The sequence below is a fragment of the Notamacropus eugenii genome, chromosome 2 (assembly GCF_028372415.1).
Source record: "Notamacropus eugenii isolate mMacEug1 chromosome 2, mMacEug1.pri_v2, whole genome shotgun sequence".
In the NCBI taxonomy this organism is placed as follows: Eukaryota; Metazoa; Chordata; class Mammalia; order Diprotodontia; family Macropodidae; genus Notamacropus; species Notamacropus eugenii.
The window spans coordinates 31,751,784-31,766,475 of NC_092873.1; the positions used below are offsets into that span (position 1 = coordinate 31,751,784).

At 41.4% G+C, this 14,692-nt stretch overlaps 1 protein-coding gene across 7 annotated transcripts in view; it reads left to right on the forward strand.

The window, feature by feature from the left end:
• Positions 1-14,492, forward strand: part of LOC140524855 (golgin subfamily A member 3-like) — a 71,290-nt gene extending 56,798 nt beyond the window's left edge. For 6 of the 7 annotated variants that reach the window (XM_072639698.1, XM_072639699.1, XM_072639700.1 and 3 more), the window contains 7 exons: positions 3,884-4,084; positions 4,420-4,617; positions 7,655-7,771; positions 8,061-8,200; positions 9,091-9,184; positions 10,018-10,178; positions 14,130-14,492. In XM_072639698.1, coding sequence (XP_072495799.1) covers positions 3,884-4,084; positions 4,420-4,617; positions 7,655-7,771; positions 8,061-8,200; positions 9,091-9,184; positions 10,018-10,178; positions 14,130-14,226 — 1,008 coding nt within the window. In that variant the 3' untranslated portion in view covers positions 14,227-14,492. The remainder of the gene's footprint in view (positions 1-3,883; positions 4,085-4,419; positions 4,618-7,654; positions 7,772-8,060; positions 8,201-9,090; positions 9,185-10,017; positions 10,179-14,129) is intronic. The other variant, XM_072639704.1, reaches the window with a different exon arrangement.
• The last annotated feature ends 200 nt before the right edge of the window (positions 14,493-14,692 follow it).

Sequence of the window (14,692 nt, forward strand, 5' to 3'; positions counted from 1 at the left end):
CTGTTCAAAAACAGTCATAGCTTCTAAGTGCTAGGAATATGTGGAGGAAAGAAGGAGATTAGCTCCAGAAAATGCTGTGTAAACCTTAAAGCAGCATGTAAGTGCTGTTAGAAACTTTTCATTATAGAAGCAATAATAGCCAGGTTGAAATCCTGCACTGGACTCTTCGTTGCTATGTGACCTTGGGCAAGTCATTGTGTTGAGGTTTGGGGGTGGTCGGAACCTGAAATAGCAAACCCCTGCCCTTCCCAGATAAACTGAACCAAGCCTTCTTTGACAGCCAGAGAAAAAGTTGATTATAGGTCTTCCATTTGGGGTAGACTGGTTAAGGACATGTACATTTGTGACTTACACATGGACCAGTTAGAAACTGAACCCTGGTGATAAGGTCCAGATGGAATCTGAGCACTATCATGGAGGCAAGTTGGGTCTTATATTCAGAAAGACTGTGGTAGGGATCTAGGCATGCTCCAGTAGTCTGGGGTGAGTGGAGAATGGATTTATGGAGGGTCTTGAAGGGCGTGACCAATAAGTTGGCATCAGGACAGCAGAAACCAATAAAAAAGCATTTTGCTAGCATGAAGAATGGGCAGTAGTTGAAGGTTCCCTGGAGGTAAGACAATGGAGGGCTAGGCTTGTAAGGGTAGCTGACATTTGGGCCCAGGGATAACGGGCCCAGCCCATTGATGACCTCAGCCAAACACCAGCTTCTGAGGCAAGACCATGAGAAATAACTTATTCACACTCTGGAGGGGTGAATAGAACAGCCTCCAGAAACAAAAGTAAGCCTTAAAAACCTTTACCTGACTACAAAGTCTGTCCCCTAGGACCTCATTGACTAGGTAATACAGGGTGTATAGTTTCCAATACCATGTTCTCCCTTCCCATACCTGTAGGTATGGGATGACCGTGAAAATGAACCTTTAGCTTTCCTAGAAGAGAAATCAACATTTCTTAGCTTCTTATTCATGAGAATTCCAAGCTACACTTCACATTTATTCTACTTAGCTGCCTTCTAACCTCAAAACAAGTTCCAGACCAGTTGGACCTTTGCTTTGTGTGTTACCTTCTCTGTGAAACATAACTCCTTCCTTATGTCTCCCATTCTACTGATGGCTATTCTGAACTTAGGGAAATGATTTCTCCATGATATTGCTCAAATTTCCCTCTTCCTCTGCTAGAAAATAATCTAGCACTAATTCACGTTGATAGTGTCTCCTACAGTTAGTTTATTTTCCTGTATTTCTTGCAAGTCAAAACTCTCTGGCCTGTATGGATCCCTTTTGGTTTCATTTCATATATTACGTAATTTCTGTGGAGAGAAAAATTGTAGTCATTCCTCCCAATTCATCCTCTTTTATGTATTCAAATCTTTTTTCCACATCTGTCTCCATTCTGATGAATGCTATCTCACTCTCTTTTCCATACACAACCTTCCTTCCATCCATCTCCCTTTTAAGCAAGAATAGATTGTTCTCAACAAATGTAGAAAGAGGGAAAGAGAAGATGATGATCAACGCATTAATAAGTCAAAGGGGCAGTCCCTTTGGTAAGGACAGATATAGAGACCCAAAAGAAAAAGATAAAATATAATTGCACATTTAGAAGTCTCATCTCACACAGCAGTCTAGGGGTTGGGGGAGACACAGTCTGAGGCAGATTTCTGATCTGCATGCTCATCTAAGTCATCTTCAAAAAAGGAACTTCTTGCCGTCTTTATGTAGAAATCTTCTATCTTTTGTCAATTCTGCTACAAACTTGATCTTGACACAATTTAAAATTACCATGCAGCCTTCATACCCTTATTTTTCTTATGGAAGTGTATGCTATTTCTCCTGTTTGGTGACCCAAATACAGAAAAATGAATCTTTCTAAAGGATGCTTTTCTTGTTCTTCCACCAAAACAAAATTTTCTTAAGACTCAATTTCCTCATTCATGGTACTCCAATGCCAAATGTCAAAGTACCAAATCTTGTATGATTTTCAAAATCTCTCCACCAAATAAGGATTTCCCCGAGAACTTTCCAAACCTAACAAATTATGAAATTTCTCTTCCCCCAAAATCAGGCTTTTTAGATAGACTGTGTCCATCCCCCCGTCACCACCTAGTCCAGTGTTTTCTGTAACGACTAAAAGGCCCCTTCATCTTTTTATAACCAAGCTTGGAGGAGTGTGTGTAACATTTATCCCTCCTTGAACATGAACTGCTTCTGATTCCTGCCTCCACCTCTCTCTCTTCAATGAGAAGCACCCCCTTCTCCTAGCCCTTCCCCCTTCAATTTTCCAACAGTGTGAGATGGATTTCTATACATAACTGAGTTATTCCTTCTGGTGCCATTCCTTGCTTGAGTCAGTACAGAGGAGAATAAGGTTCACGGTGAAGGTTCAAGATTAAGGTTTCCCACCTCCTCCATCTTCCCCTCAACTGTTATAGTTCATTCTTTATTCTTTGTTGTGAGATAATTTACCTCATTGTACCTTTCCCTTTCCCTTTCTCCCAGTGTATTCCTTTTTCTAACCCTTTAATTCTTATTCCTTTAGAAATCATTGGTTGGTTTTGGGGACCTTTTCTCCTCCATCCAAAGAACCCTTTGTGAATACCAGTATTCTTCCAGTGTTGATGTATGGCTACAATACAGGGAGCACAGTAGAGTCCACAGCCTGAAAACATAGAGAGCAATAGGGTAGGAAAGTGGGAAGCAGCTTTCCCACAGAGCAGCCAGAAAGAAGTGTGACTGGCAACTGCTATGGCCATGTAGTGAAGCTCGCATGGGCACAATCCAATGGGTCCACCTGTGTCCTCATGGTGTCAGGAGAAAGAGAATAAAACCCTTTTCATGTTGGAGTCAGACTCTGGCAGACCTGTGTGTGGATAGATATGAAATCATTTCTTCATCACTCGAAGTCCAGGGTTCTATATTTTGTTCAACCAAGCTGCCCCAGGAACACCTAAGTTCCAATCTTACCTCAGACACTTCCTGGTTGTGTGAACTTGAGGAAGTCACTTCACTGCTGTATTCCGCAGAAAATTCTGTAATACACATTTCCAGTGAGCTCGACCTAGCTCATATACATGCAATTCTCTACACTGACAAGACCAGATTTAGTGTGAGAAAACCAGAAAATTAGGCATGAGATGTGTACTCCTAAGACATGATAGTCAGCACTCAAATATTTGTCTGTTTTTGGTTTGTGTTTTAAACATTGTTTGCCTGAAAGTTGGGTTAAAAGAGGCAAACAGGCTAGGTGGCATTTAATTCACATTGTTTCTTCCCTTCAGGCTGGCCAAAGATAGAGAACATGCATATCTAAGGAGCAGGAATGTAAATTCGGATTGTGTGCTCAAAAGAATGAGAAGGCTTTAACACATGCTAGAACAATCCTGATGCAGGACTCAGATTTATGATTTCCATAAATGTTTAACCATAATATGCAAAAGAATTTTCTTAACTGAATGAGTGGTAAATACAGTAAGACAAGAGAGGAGACAAACAATTAATTGAAATATGACCCAGGATATCTGTTTTCTTTACCATGAAAATGACATAACATAGCATATGTCCATGAAATATATATTTACGATAGTGCCTTCTCTTGAGGAGCTTTGTCCTTGGTAGTCATTAATAGCAGAATGCTCTGGTCTACTTCATCTTGCCTTGTTGACACAGTAAAGGGAATTCTGGGAGTAGAGAAGTAGAGAGTAGAGAAGAGATATCTGTGAGACCAAGGGGCTACCTCTAGTCATTTAGTTCAGGCTCTGCCCTTTCTCGAGGTTTACATGATATTAAATGATTAGCAATCAAACAGCAGCCCAAGAAAGGACAAGTGAACACTGGAATTGTTGTGTTGGATGGAGGTGACTTATGGAGTTGATTTCTCACAGGGAAAGGTGACTATGCCTCAGCGAGACTCGCTATTGGATGCCTTGCAGCAGAAGAACCTGGATCTCATGAGACAGATCACCCTGGTCCAGGAGACTCTGCACATCCGGGAGCAGTCCTTCAGCGAGCTGCAGACCCAACATGAGGAGCTGCAGGGCAGGCTGGAAGAGTACCAGGAGAAAGTCATGGACCTGGAAGATGAGGTGGTTGTCTCTGCTGCTTCTTGGGGGAGATGTTAAGGGATGCTACAGAAACGGAGTGTGAGAAATGGCAGGAAAGATGGGCTGGTGACTGTGGGGACTGCAATAATGTACAGGCTAGTGATTGGGTTTTGTGATGGTTGAAGCTGGTTTCTTGGGATGTCGTGTTGAGTACAACTCTATGGATACAACTTCTGTACATCTGTCACATATTTTATTGGTGTGGTCTATTTCCTGGAACATTACTCTGCCTGATAAGTATTCATCAAAATATTTTACTCACTAAAGTGTCCAACTAGCTCAGATCACAGGGAGCCTGTACCGTAATTTCTCCCCAGCTCCAAGAGCCAAGAGGCTTCAAAAGGCAAATACAGCGCCTGAAGGATATCAATAAGAATTTGACTCTGCAATTACATCAGGAGCAGGAAAAGGTTAACATTTTGGAACAGGCCAATGAAGCCCTTCAGGAGAAAAACAATGTCTTGGAAATGACTTCAATGAAGAGAGAAGCCGATTTAGTAGAGTTGAACCTGAAGGTATTTGGAGCTTTATGCTAGTGGGTTGGTTCACCTGGATCTTCAAATCAAAACACATTTTTCTTTAAGAATAGTTTGGAGGGAAACAATTTGACTGTGAGGCATGAGTAGAATTACTATTTCTTCCTATCTATCCTTGTGGAGATAGAATTTCCACAGTGAAAACGAGAACGTTTTTCCTTGTTTCATAAGGTTATAGTATATATGGTAATTTTACTCAACAAGGTTTTATTAAGGCACAACTTTAACCTCCGGGACTAAATCAACAAGATGAGTGACTCATGAATTTGTTTCCTTCTTTGTTTCTTCTTCTTCTTCTTTTTATTTTACTTAGAAAGGTGCTATTGTCTTGGCCATTGCTAAAGGTCTTTTCTTAGCTCCGTAGTTTGGAAATTTCTTCTGGGAAAAATTGCACTACACATATATTTTTTTTAAGTTTTTTTTATTAATTTTAGTTGTCAACATTCATTTCCACAATGTTTTGAGTTCCAAATTTTCTCCTCATCTCTCCCCTCCCCCATCCCATAATACTTGGTATTCTGATTGCCCTTTCCCTCAATATGCCCTCCCTTCTATCGCACCCCTCCCTTCACTTATCCCCATCTTCTCTCTTTTCTGGTAGGGCAAGATAGATTTCTATATAACATTAACTATATTTCTTATTTCCCAGTTATATGCCAAACAGTTCTCAACATTCCTTCCTAAAGCTTTGAGTTCCATCTTCTCTCCCTTCCTCCCTCCCCACCCATCCAGACTGAGAAGGAAAGCAATTCAATATAGGCTATATGTGTATAGTTTTGCAAAAGACTTCCATAATAGTCATGCTGTGTAAGACTAACTATATTTCCCTCCATCCATCCTGCCCCCTATTTATTCTATTCTCTCTTTTGACCTTGTCTCTCCCCAAAAGAGTTTACTTCTAGTTACTCCCTCCTTCCATCTGCCCTTCCTTTTATCATCCCCCCACATATCCCCGCGCTCATTTGTCCCCCATTCTATCATCGCCCCACACCCCACTTATCACCTTCTCCTCTACTTTCCTGTAGTGTAAGATAGATTTTCATACCAAATTGAGGGAGCATGTTATTCCCTCCTGAAGCTTAATATAAAGAGAGTAAGCTTCACTTTTTCCCTCTCAACTTCCTCCCTTTTCTTCTCAATTGAAAAAATATATTTTTACCTCTTTTATGTGAGATAATTTCCCCCATATCATTTCTCCCTTTCTCCTCCCAATATATTCCTATCTCACCTCTTAATTTTATTTCTATAGATATCATCCCTTCTTATTCAATTCACCCTGTTCTCTCTCTCTCTCTCTCTCTCTCTCTCTCTCTCTCTCTCTCTCTCTCTCTCTCTCTCTCTCTCTCTCTCTCTTTCTCTGTCTCTCTCTCTCTCTCTCTCACTCTCTCTCTCTCTCTCTCTCTCCAGACAAGTGTGAGTATGTGTGGCACAATCTGTACAACTACACAAATACTGAGAAAAGGCTCAAGAGTTACAAATATTATCTTTCCATGTAAGAATGTAATGATTTGAACTTTAGAATGTGCCTTGTGATTTCTGTTTTCTGTTTACCTTTGCATGTTTGTCTTGATTCCTGTGTTTAAAATTCAGATTTTCTATTCATTTCTGGTCTTTTCATCTAAAAGGCTTGAAAATCCTCTATTTCATTGAATACCCATTTTTTTCCACTGAAATATTATCCTCAGTTTTGCCCTTTAGGTGATTCTTGGTTTTAATCCTAATTCTCTTGAATTCTGGAATATTATATTCCAAGCCCTTTGATCCCTTAATGTAGAAGGTGTTAGATCTTCTGTTATGCTGACTGTATTTCCACCATACTCGAATTGTTTCTTTCTAGGTGCTTGCAACACTTTCTCCTCGACCTAGGAACTCTGAAATTTGGCTGAAGTATTCCTAGCAGTTTCTCTTTTCGGATCTCTTTCAGGAAGTGATTGGTGGTTTCTCTCAATTTTTTATTTTACCCTCTGGTTCTAGAATATCAAGGCAGTTTTCCTCGATAATTTCATGAAAAATGCTGTCTAGGCTCTTCTTTTGTTCATGCATTTCCTGTAGTCCATACGTTTTAAATTGTCTCTTCTGGATCTGTTTTCCAGGTCAGTTGTTTTTCCAGTGAGATATTTCAAATTATCTACTATTTTTTCATTCTTTTGGATTTGTTTTGTAATTTCTTGGTTTCCCATACACTCATTCACTTCCATCTGCTCCATTCTAATGATTATGCAACTATTTTCTTCAGTGAGCTTCTGAACCTCCTTTTCCATTAGGCTAATTCTGCTTTGTAAAGCATTCCACATTCCTTTCTCCTTGGCAAAGGAGCTTTTTCATGACCTTTGAAACTGTCTTTGTCATTTGTGGATTGAGCAATTTGGAAAATGCTGCAGCTGGTGGCTCCCTGAAACCTCTTCCATATCTCGTCCCTGCCCCATCATGCCGTCCACCCTGGGCTGTGTGCTACTCTGCATCTTCTGTGATAACACTTTCCTGGTGGCTTTCCAGGCTGTCTTGGGCTGCAATTCTCTGTCCTTTTATGGTTTCTGCTGCTCCAGAATTTGTTTAGTCATACTTGCAAGTATTTTATGGGCTATGTGGGGCGCTTCCACAGCTTCTTCTTTCTACTCTGTCATTTTGACTCTGTCCCCTATCACTCAGGCTGCCTTTATCAGGGACTTGGCCAGGGAGCCCACTAGAGACCATGCTTGCTTGAGAAGGCTAAGAAACACCACTAAATACTCCACATTCTGCAATCTCTGTAGTCCATTTTTACCTAGTTTCTCTGGAAAAGTATTTTAGTCTCTTCACAGAAACTCAAAACTCTGTGGCTTGCTTTTAAGTGGCACGTTGGAATGTGCATGGTCCTGCTTGGAGCTAGTGCCTAGAAGAGCATACAGCCCCCACTCTAAGGTCTGCTGTTGTGGCAATGCTGTCACCCAACACTAGTTCTACTTTTTACACTAACTGTGGTTTCCCAGACACTTGACAGGACAATGTGCCACCCCTCTGCCTTCCTGTTGTCTAGGTCAAGGTGGTTCTCCAGAAAAAAGTAGAGGAAGACCAGCAAATCAACCAGCGGATTCAGGCATTCATGAGGGCGTTAAAGACTGAGAAGGCCAATGTTCACAGCCTCAAGGAGCAGGTATGTGGTTGCTCAGGTGGATGTGGGTGGATGTGGCTACTCCTGCTGCCTCTGAATCTCAGAACAGCTCTCACCAGGGGCTATGTGGTTTTGGTCGTTGCCAGATCTGGAAAGACATATCACAGAGATGGTAGTGTCAAAGGCTTTCTCAGCATCTTTCAAGGAGTACTATTGAAAGGCCTTTTTGTCTACACCAGAAGTAGAAAGGTCTGCTTATTTGCCTGTTCATTTCACAGAAAATGCAACTTAATAGGCTTCTTGGCCTGACTCTTGCTTCCCCTTGCCACAGGTGGCAGCAAGTAAGATCAAAGCCGTTCACAACAAGCTGCATTACAAAGCTGCCACCTTGGAACTCATTGAACTGAAGAAAGAACTGCAGGCCAAGGAGCAGCTGGCTAAGAATCTCCAGGCAGACACACATAGGCTGCTGTAAGTATTGCCCCACTGGGACTTGTCTGGGCTCCGACTCCAGAATTCAAATCTGGCTTCAGGCACTTAGTGCTCTAAACCTTCACCCTCTGTCTGTCTCAGCTGTCTCGACTCTTAAGATGGGGATGTTGATAGCATCTGTTCCAACAAGGTTGTTGTGACGATCATATGAGATGATCATTGTAAAGTCTTCTGCACAGTTCCTGGCCCATAGTAGGTGTTGAAGAAATGTAGCCATTCGTGGTATTATTATTATTACATTCCAGTATCTCCTGAGGTCCAGAAGCCAGAGACACAGGCACAATGTCTTTTCATGTCTGGGTCATTGCCAATGCAGTCTGGGTCATTACCAATGCAGTCTTTCCTGGTTAGACCATGTTTTCCCTTGGACTTGATCTCTAATCAGCACCGGGAGCATGGGTAGGAACAGGAGGGGCTCAGGTTCAGTTTGGCTCCCTTTCTAGGTCAACTTCGAAAAGAAGCTTTTAGCTGATGTAAGGGATAGGCAGTGTTTATGCCAGCATAAAAATGCCTTGGTGGCACACTTGAGGGTAACTAGAAAGGGTACAGTAAATCACCCTTGAAACACATATGGTGTCTGTGACTAGTGCAGACAGCACAAGGTGAGGATCATCAGGCAGATTTATCAGAAACATGTAGTTATCAAACATCTGTGCTTAAGTGTTTTTTTTGGAGTCTGTGTGCTCATAAATCCCTAGTGCTCTGGAACATCACTGTACGTCTTGTATACATGACATTAAGAAAGATGCAAAATAGAATACCAGGTGCCATCACTTCTAGACTGGACATAGATTGCTTTATAGCCAAAAGCAGTTGCAGATCAGCATAGAAATGCCATTTTTACTTGATATTCTTCTGTCCATCCTTAGGACACAGGAGGAAAAACACCACCGGGAAGTGTCCCAGTTGAAGCTGGAGTTGGCAGAAGCTCAGGCTGAGCTGCAGCAAGGCAAGATGAGCAAGGTAATGCCCCGTGACCTGAGCTCCCTCATGGGGCAGAATACCCTCCCCAGGACAGGTCACGTGGTCATGCTGCAGAGCCTTAGCCAGCAGAATCATGTTCCCTCTGTAGCTGCCAGTTTGTAGTTAGTTAATGTCCCAAGAGGAAGAGGTGTTGTGATGGAAAGATCTTTAGGCCCCCAACAAGTGGCAGGTTCTGGAATTTATCCTGCTCAGGAGATCTGGAATGAAACCCAATCCAGAAAACTGCTCCTGAATGTTTCTGTTCAGAGGCCAGAGGTCCCAGGCATCCTTTGCTTTGGGCCATGGCACGCCCAAGGCTCACTCTGTATGGGGTCTTCCTGCTATGTCTTTAGAGGACTTCCATACGTTTGAGGATGATTGCTGTAATTCATCCATCTGAAATAAATGTCCCAGTAAAATAAAGGTGAAGCCTGATGACCCATTGTACAAGTAACAGTTGCTTATGATGCCAGAAGTGCTTCATGGAAAATCCTCATCTACTGGTTCATATCTAAGGGAGATGATATTGATGATCATGAGTTTGGCAAATTCATATAATCTCCATCAGTTCCCACATGTCAAGTGCTTTACAAACATGAAAATGCAATCCAAATATTAGCTACAACTTGGGGGCCATCAAAACACCAACATTGTACTTGCTGAGTTTGGGGGCCCTCCTGTCAATAACTGGGTAACATTGTGCACATTTAGAAAGCTTGGGTTTGCACACATGTACCATTATTTTATGTCTCTCCCTCCTTCACCCCTGCAGTTTTTCTCTGTGTCTCTAAACGGTAGGCACTAATAACACAAATAACACCTTTGTTTTTCAGAGGAAGGAACTGAAGGGAGAGATCAAATCCTTCCCTGTGACTCCCATTCAACTTCCATCCTGCCCTGTCCCTGCTTCCCTTCTAGAGGAGCTGCTCAATACCCAGCCCACTGTGAGCAAGGAGAAGCTCCACAGCCTGCACATCTCTCTCCACCAACTCAGGTAGGACCTTTTGTTTATCATTTATTATGGTATGTTTGGAACATCCTTTCATGTTACTTATGCCAAATGCACAACAAGTGGATCTGCCAACCTAAAAATCTCTTCCTGCCCTGTGACTGTGCCATGTTGCTTCCTCTCACAAGATAACAAAAGGTTCAGATTTGAACAGGATCACCTATGGACTCCGTCTGCCAACTCACACCTGAAGAAAATTCCCCTTGAACAGATCCCCAACATAGCGTGAGCCTCTAACCCAGGCCTTCCCCACCTGTGGTTCATGGGCCCTGTGCTACCTACCAGAGTATTTCAGGTTTGGCCACTGACAAATTTAGAGGAAAATGTGGAGAGGAAGTCCTTGGACTCATTGCATCCAGCTCCAGAGCCCGAGGGCCACAGGTTGCACAGACCTGCTCCAAACTCTACCAGGAGACCTCCCCTTGTGGGCAGCCCTGGCCAGAGTGGGATATCTCTAAGTGATTTTGTTTTTTCCACTCATCTATCCTTTATTGATACATACTGTGTGTGCACCTAGGATTGAGTATAGGAGATAGAACTTAGCAGAGTCTTACAAACAACTCTAGTATATAGACACACATAATACAGAAAGACAGGCACATTTAAGTTTTAGATCGATTCAAAGGAAGGGAGACTGAATTGGACCATTCTCAGAGGCGTTTTGGATTCTACTCTGCAGAGACTGCAGACAAGGGCTTCCAAGGCAAGGGGAACGGCATGAAAGAAGGCAACACTAAGCAGACTTAAGACTCTAGAGAAGACCAGCTGGCCTCTGATGCCAGGGGAGAGGCTATGTTAATCAGTAGCTAGACATAGAGACAGCTAGTTCACCCTCTCCCTCACCTGCTTGCCTTCTCTCTGAGACTGCTTTCTTCCTCTGTAGTGCAGGACCATTTTAAGCCATGTGAAATGCCTGATGGGGTCAAGAAGAGTAGGACACTACAGAACGTCACAACCCCACATCATCTGGTCAATATTCCTTGTTTTGACCAGTTTAGAGGATACCTTTACATTCTTTTCATTGGAATATCTTTGATTGTGAGGGAGGATGAACAGAAGAAAAGGCTCTCACTTTTAAATTTTAACTTAAATTCTTAAATTTAAATTTTAACTTAAATTTAAACTTCTTAAAAGATTTTATCTCAATGTGGAAATAGAGGATGAAGAAACAAGGATCGGGACTAGGGCTCCAGCTGTATAATCTACCTGAGAGCAGAGAGGCAGTCCCTCCTACTGCACTTTTGTTTTCTTTACTAAGGAGAATCCATTTTATACTGAAATAGCTGCTCAAAAGGAAGATGCGTCAGTTAAGAGAGGTACCTGATTGTCCTTGGCGACTTCAGGGCACGAGGCACAGTTGAGCTCTCAAGATGGGAAAAATAAGGCAGATGTCACTGGTGAGGCCACAAACTAGGATTTGGGGAAAATCATGGAGCACAGGAGAGGACCAAAGGAGGGCGAGTGTCCTGATCTTCTCAAAAGGGAAGAGAGCGAAGTCTGCACATGGAGAATAAGGAGGGTGACCTCTGTTGCTGAGAAATTATAGAGCATGTTATTTAGGGAGTGGCTAGAAAACTGCTAGAAAAGCAGGAAGTGTCAGCGCCTGGTGTTAGCTTTCCCAAAGTCACACACAGTGCATTTCATCTCCCTTCTTCTCAGGGTCATTAGACTGCTCAGGAAGGGGAATGCTGGAGCTATCCTTTCTCTAGATTGTAGCCAATCATTTGACCAAGTTTCCCATGCGGTCCTTTCCAAAATGAGTGAAGAAAGTGGCTAGAAAGTAATACGTTCAGATGGATTTACAAGGAGATGAAAGACAAGACTGAAGTCGTAGTCATACCTCAGTGACTTAGGCATAGATGGCATGTTTTTCCAAGACAGTTAACACTTCTAACAGTCAGATGCCAAAAGATCTCACATGGTAAAGTTATTAGGTCAAATCTAGTAAGATGAAATTATTTTTGGTCTCTTTAACTAAGAATTTGACAAACATCAACCAATATGACTATTTCTATCAACGATAGAATAAAGAGGAAAAAGAGAATTGTGTATGAAACATGAATCTCTATTATATGTAGTTTGGGTAATTTCAAAGTATGTATTTATTTTGTGTGGCTTACATATGTCTATGTCCCTTTTCTGAACTTGATTCTCTTCTTTGCTGGATGTTCTTAAATTTAAATTTAAATTAAATGTTTTGTAGCTCATTTTTTTTTATTTTTGGAATCAGTATCTTCTTGTTACACTTGCCCCCCAAATATTCATATCCTTCCTTCTAATCCACCCTGAAGAAAACGTAATCCGCCCCCATTCTAACAGACTAAGGTAATAGAAGAGAGGGGGGAATCACACATCTGTTATCACTAAAGACAGTATGATTCTGCAATTATAGTCTGTACCAAGAGGATGGAGGCCTGCTTCATTACTAGTCTTCTGGACTCATTGATTCATCATTGCATTGACCAGAGTCTCAAGTCTTTTGGAGGAATTTCTCTTTACCACATTGCTGTCAGTGTATGTAATTGTGCTTTAATCTGTCAGCTCATATGCCTTCCTAGATTTCACTTCCTTTTATAACTCCGTACTGTGCAGCAACACTCTCTTCCTTTCATATACCATGTTTTCAGTCATTCTCTAATGGATGAACACACCCTCAGTCTTCAGTTCTTTGCTGTAGCAACAAATGCTACCACAAATATTTTGCACGTATCTATTCTTCCCTTCTTCTTTGGTCTCTTTGGAGTATAAAATTATTTGCTAGAATAAAATAATTAAGGATCAAAAAATCTACTTCACTAACAAAGTAGGGGCAGGCATAATTAGGCAGAGATTTTCCTGAAAGAATCTGGCCTTTTAGTGCACTCCAAACTCCAGTTGAGTCAGTAGTGTAATATGGCAGACAAGAGAGCTAGAGCGATCTTTCCTGAAATAAGAAATGAACATACCCAGACCTAGGAAGGCAATCATCTCTCTGTACCTTGCCTCAGTAAGTACACATCCAAAAGGCAGCGTGAAGCTCATTGGTAAAGTAGAAAGTGTAGTCATAATGATTGGTGGTCTTCAGGCCCTGCCAGCTTATCTAGGGAGGACGAGGGCATGATTAGCTGGGGAAAGAGGATATCTGCAGGAATTGTGGCAGTTTTCAAGTATTTGAAAGGCAGTCACATGGAAGAAAGCTGAGTCCCATGTGTCAGAATGCCAAACAGTGGAATTAGCAAATCACCAGAATTCCAGGTGACACAAAGGGGAATAGGTTTTCTCAAGAGGTGATCAGTTCTCTATCCCAGCAAGTCTTTTTGGAGAAGATATCTAACAGGCCCTAAGGATATTTGCTTTTGGGGGTTCTTTGTCGAAGTTTGGGTTGGCATGTGTGGATGCCTACGTCCTCAGAACTCATAATTTCTGGGGGGGTTTCAAGAGATGATTTTTGATGTATGTGTTGTTGATTGTCTGTGGATAGATCACCTTTGATCCATTAGGGGATGAGTGATTCCTTTGAATATTTCTACGATTGCAAGACATCCTAATTTGACAGATTACGTTTAATGGAGCTATTTAGTCTCTGCTGATTTTGATTCTCTTGGTTATTGGTGAAGGGATAAGGGTGTTTTGCTCTTTTTTTATCTAATTCTATCATATGTTCCTCTTCTCAACAGATAAAAATTCTTGAAGTATGATTTCATTTTCATCGAACTTTGGGTTTCCTTAAGGGCTTAACTGTACGATCTTGCTGCAATTGATGTTAATATATAGTATAAGGTTGAGAACCCAAGTTTATATTCAGCCACATCCAGTTGTTAACGAGGACTTTCTGTTTGCTTTGGAAACTAATATTTCAAATAATTGCGATAGAAAATTATTATAGCTCTTTCTGTTGTTCCCGGGGTTCATTTTACACAGTATTTATTCCTTCGACCTGTTTCCTTTTCTTAAAAGGCAACAAATGGATAGTCTTCAACACCACATGGAAGATCAAACGATCAAAATACATGAATCGATGCCTTCATGGACTCATCGATGGACTGTCACTTAATGGACCTCTCCATTACCTTCCCATCTGCTGCTTCTAGGAAACTCGTAAATTTCATCTTTGCCTGAACCACCCTGTCAACACCCAGCCAGCAGTGAAGCAACGACCCTATATCTGAATAAGCTTTATTTTCCTCCAGAGAAGAGAACATTTCTTTGGGACATTTTACTTTATTGTTCAAATACATACATTGTATATAGTTGGTTGTGTAAAAACAGTAAAATTATAACGATTTAATTGTTGCAAAATCCCATTTTGCAATTTCAGAATTCTTGGATTGTCTTTCTTTTTCTTTTGGCTCATTGTCATGTTTAAGTTTGCTGCTAGAATATCTGGTATAAAGAGATTTAGGGAAGTTGACATGTACTGGTAAGGTTTTTAGAAAAATGATTGGTTTTTTTTAGTATACCTTTCCAACACAAAAGTGCCTACATGACAGGGTTTTATTTTGTTTCCATCACCTTTCTTT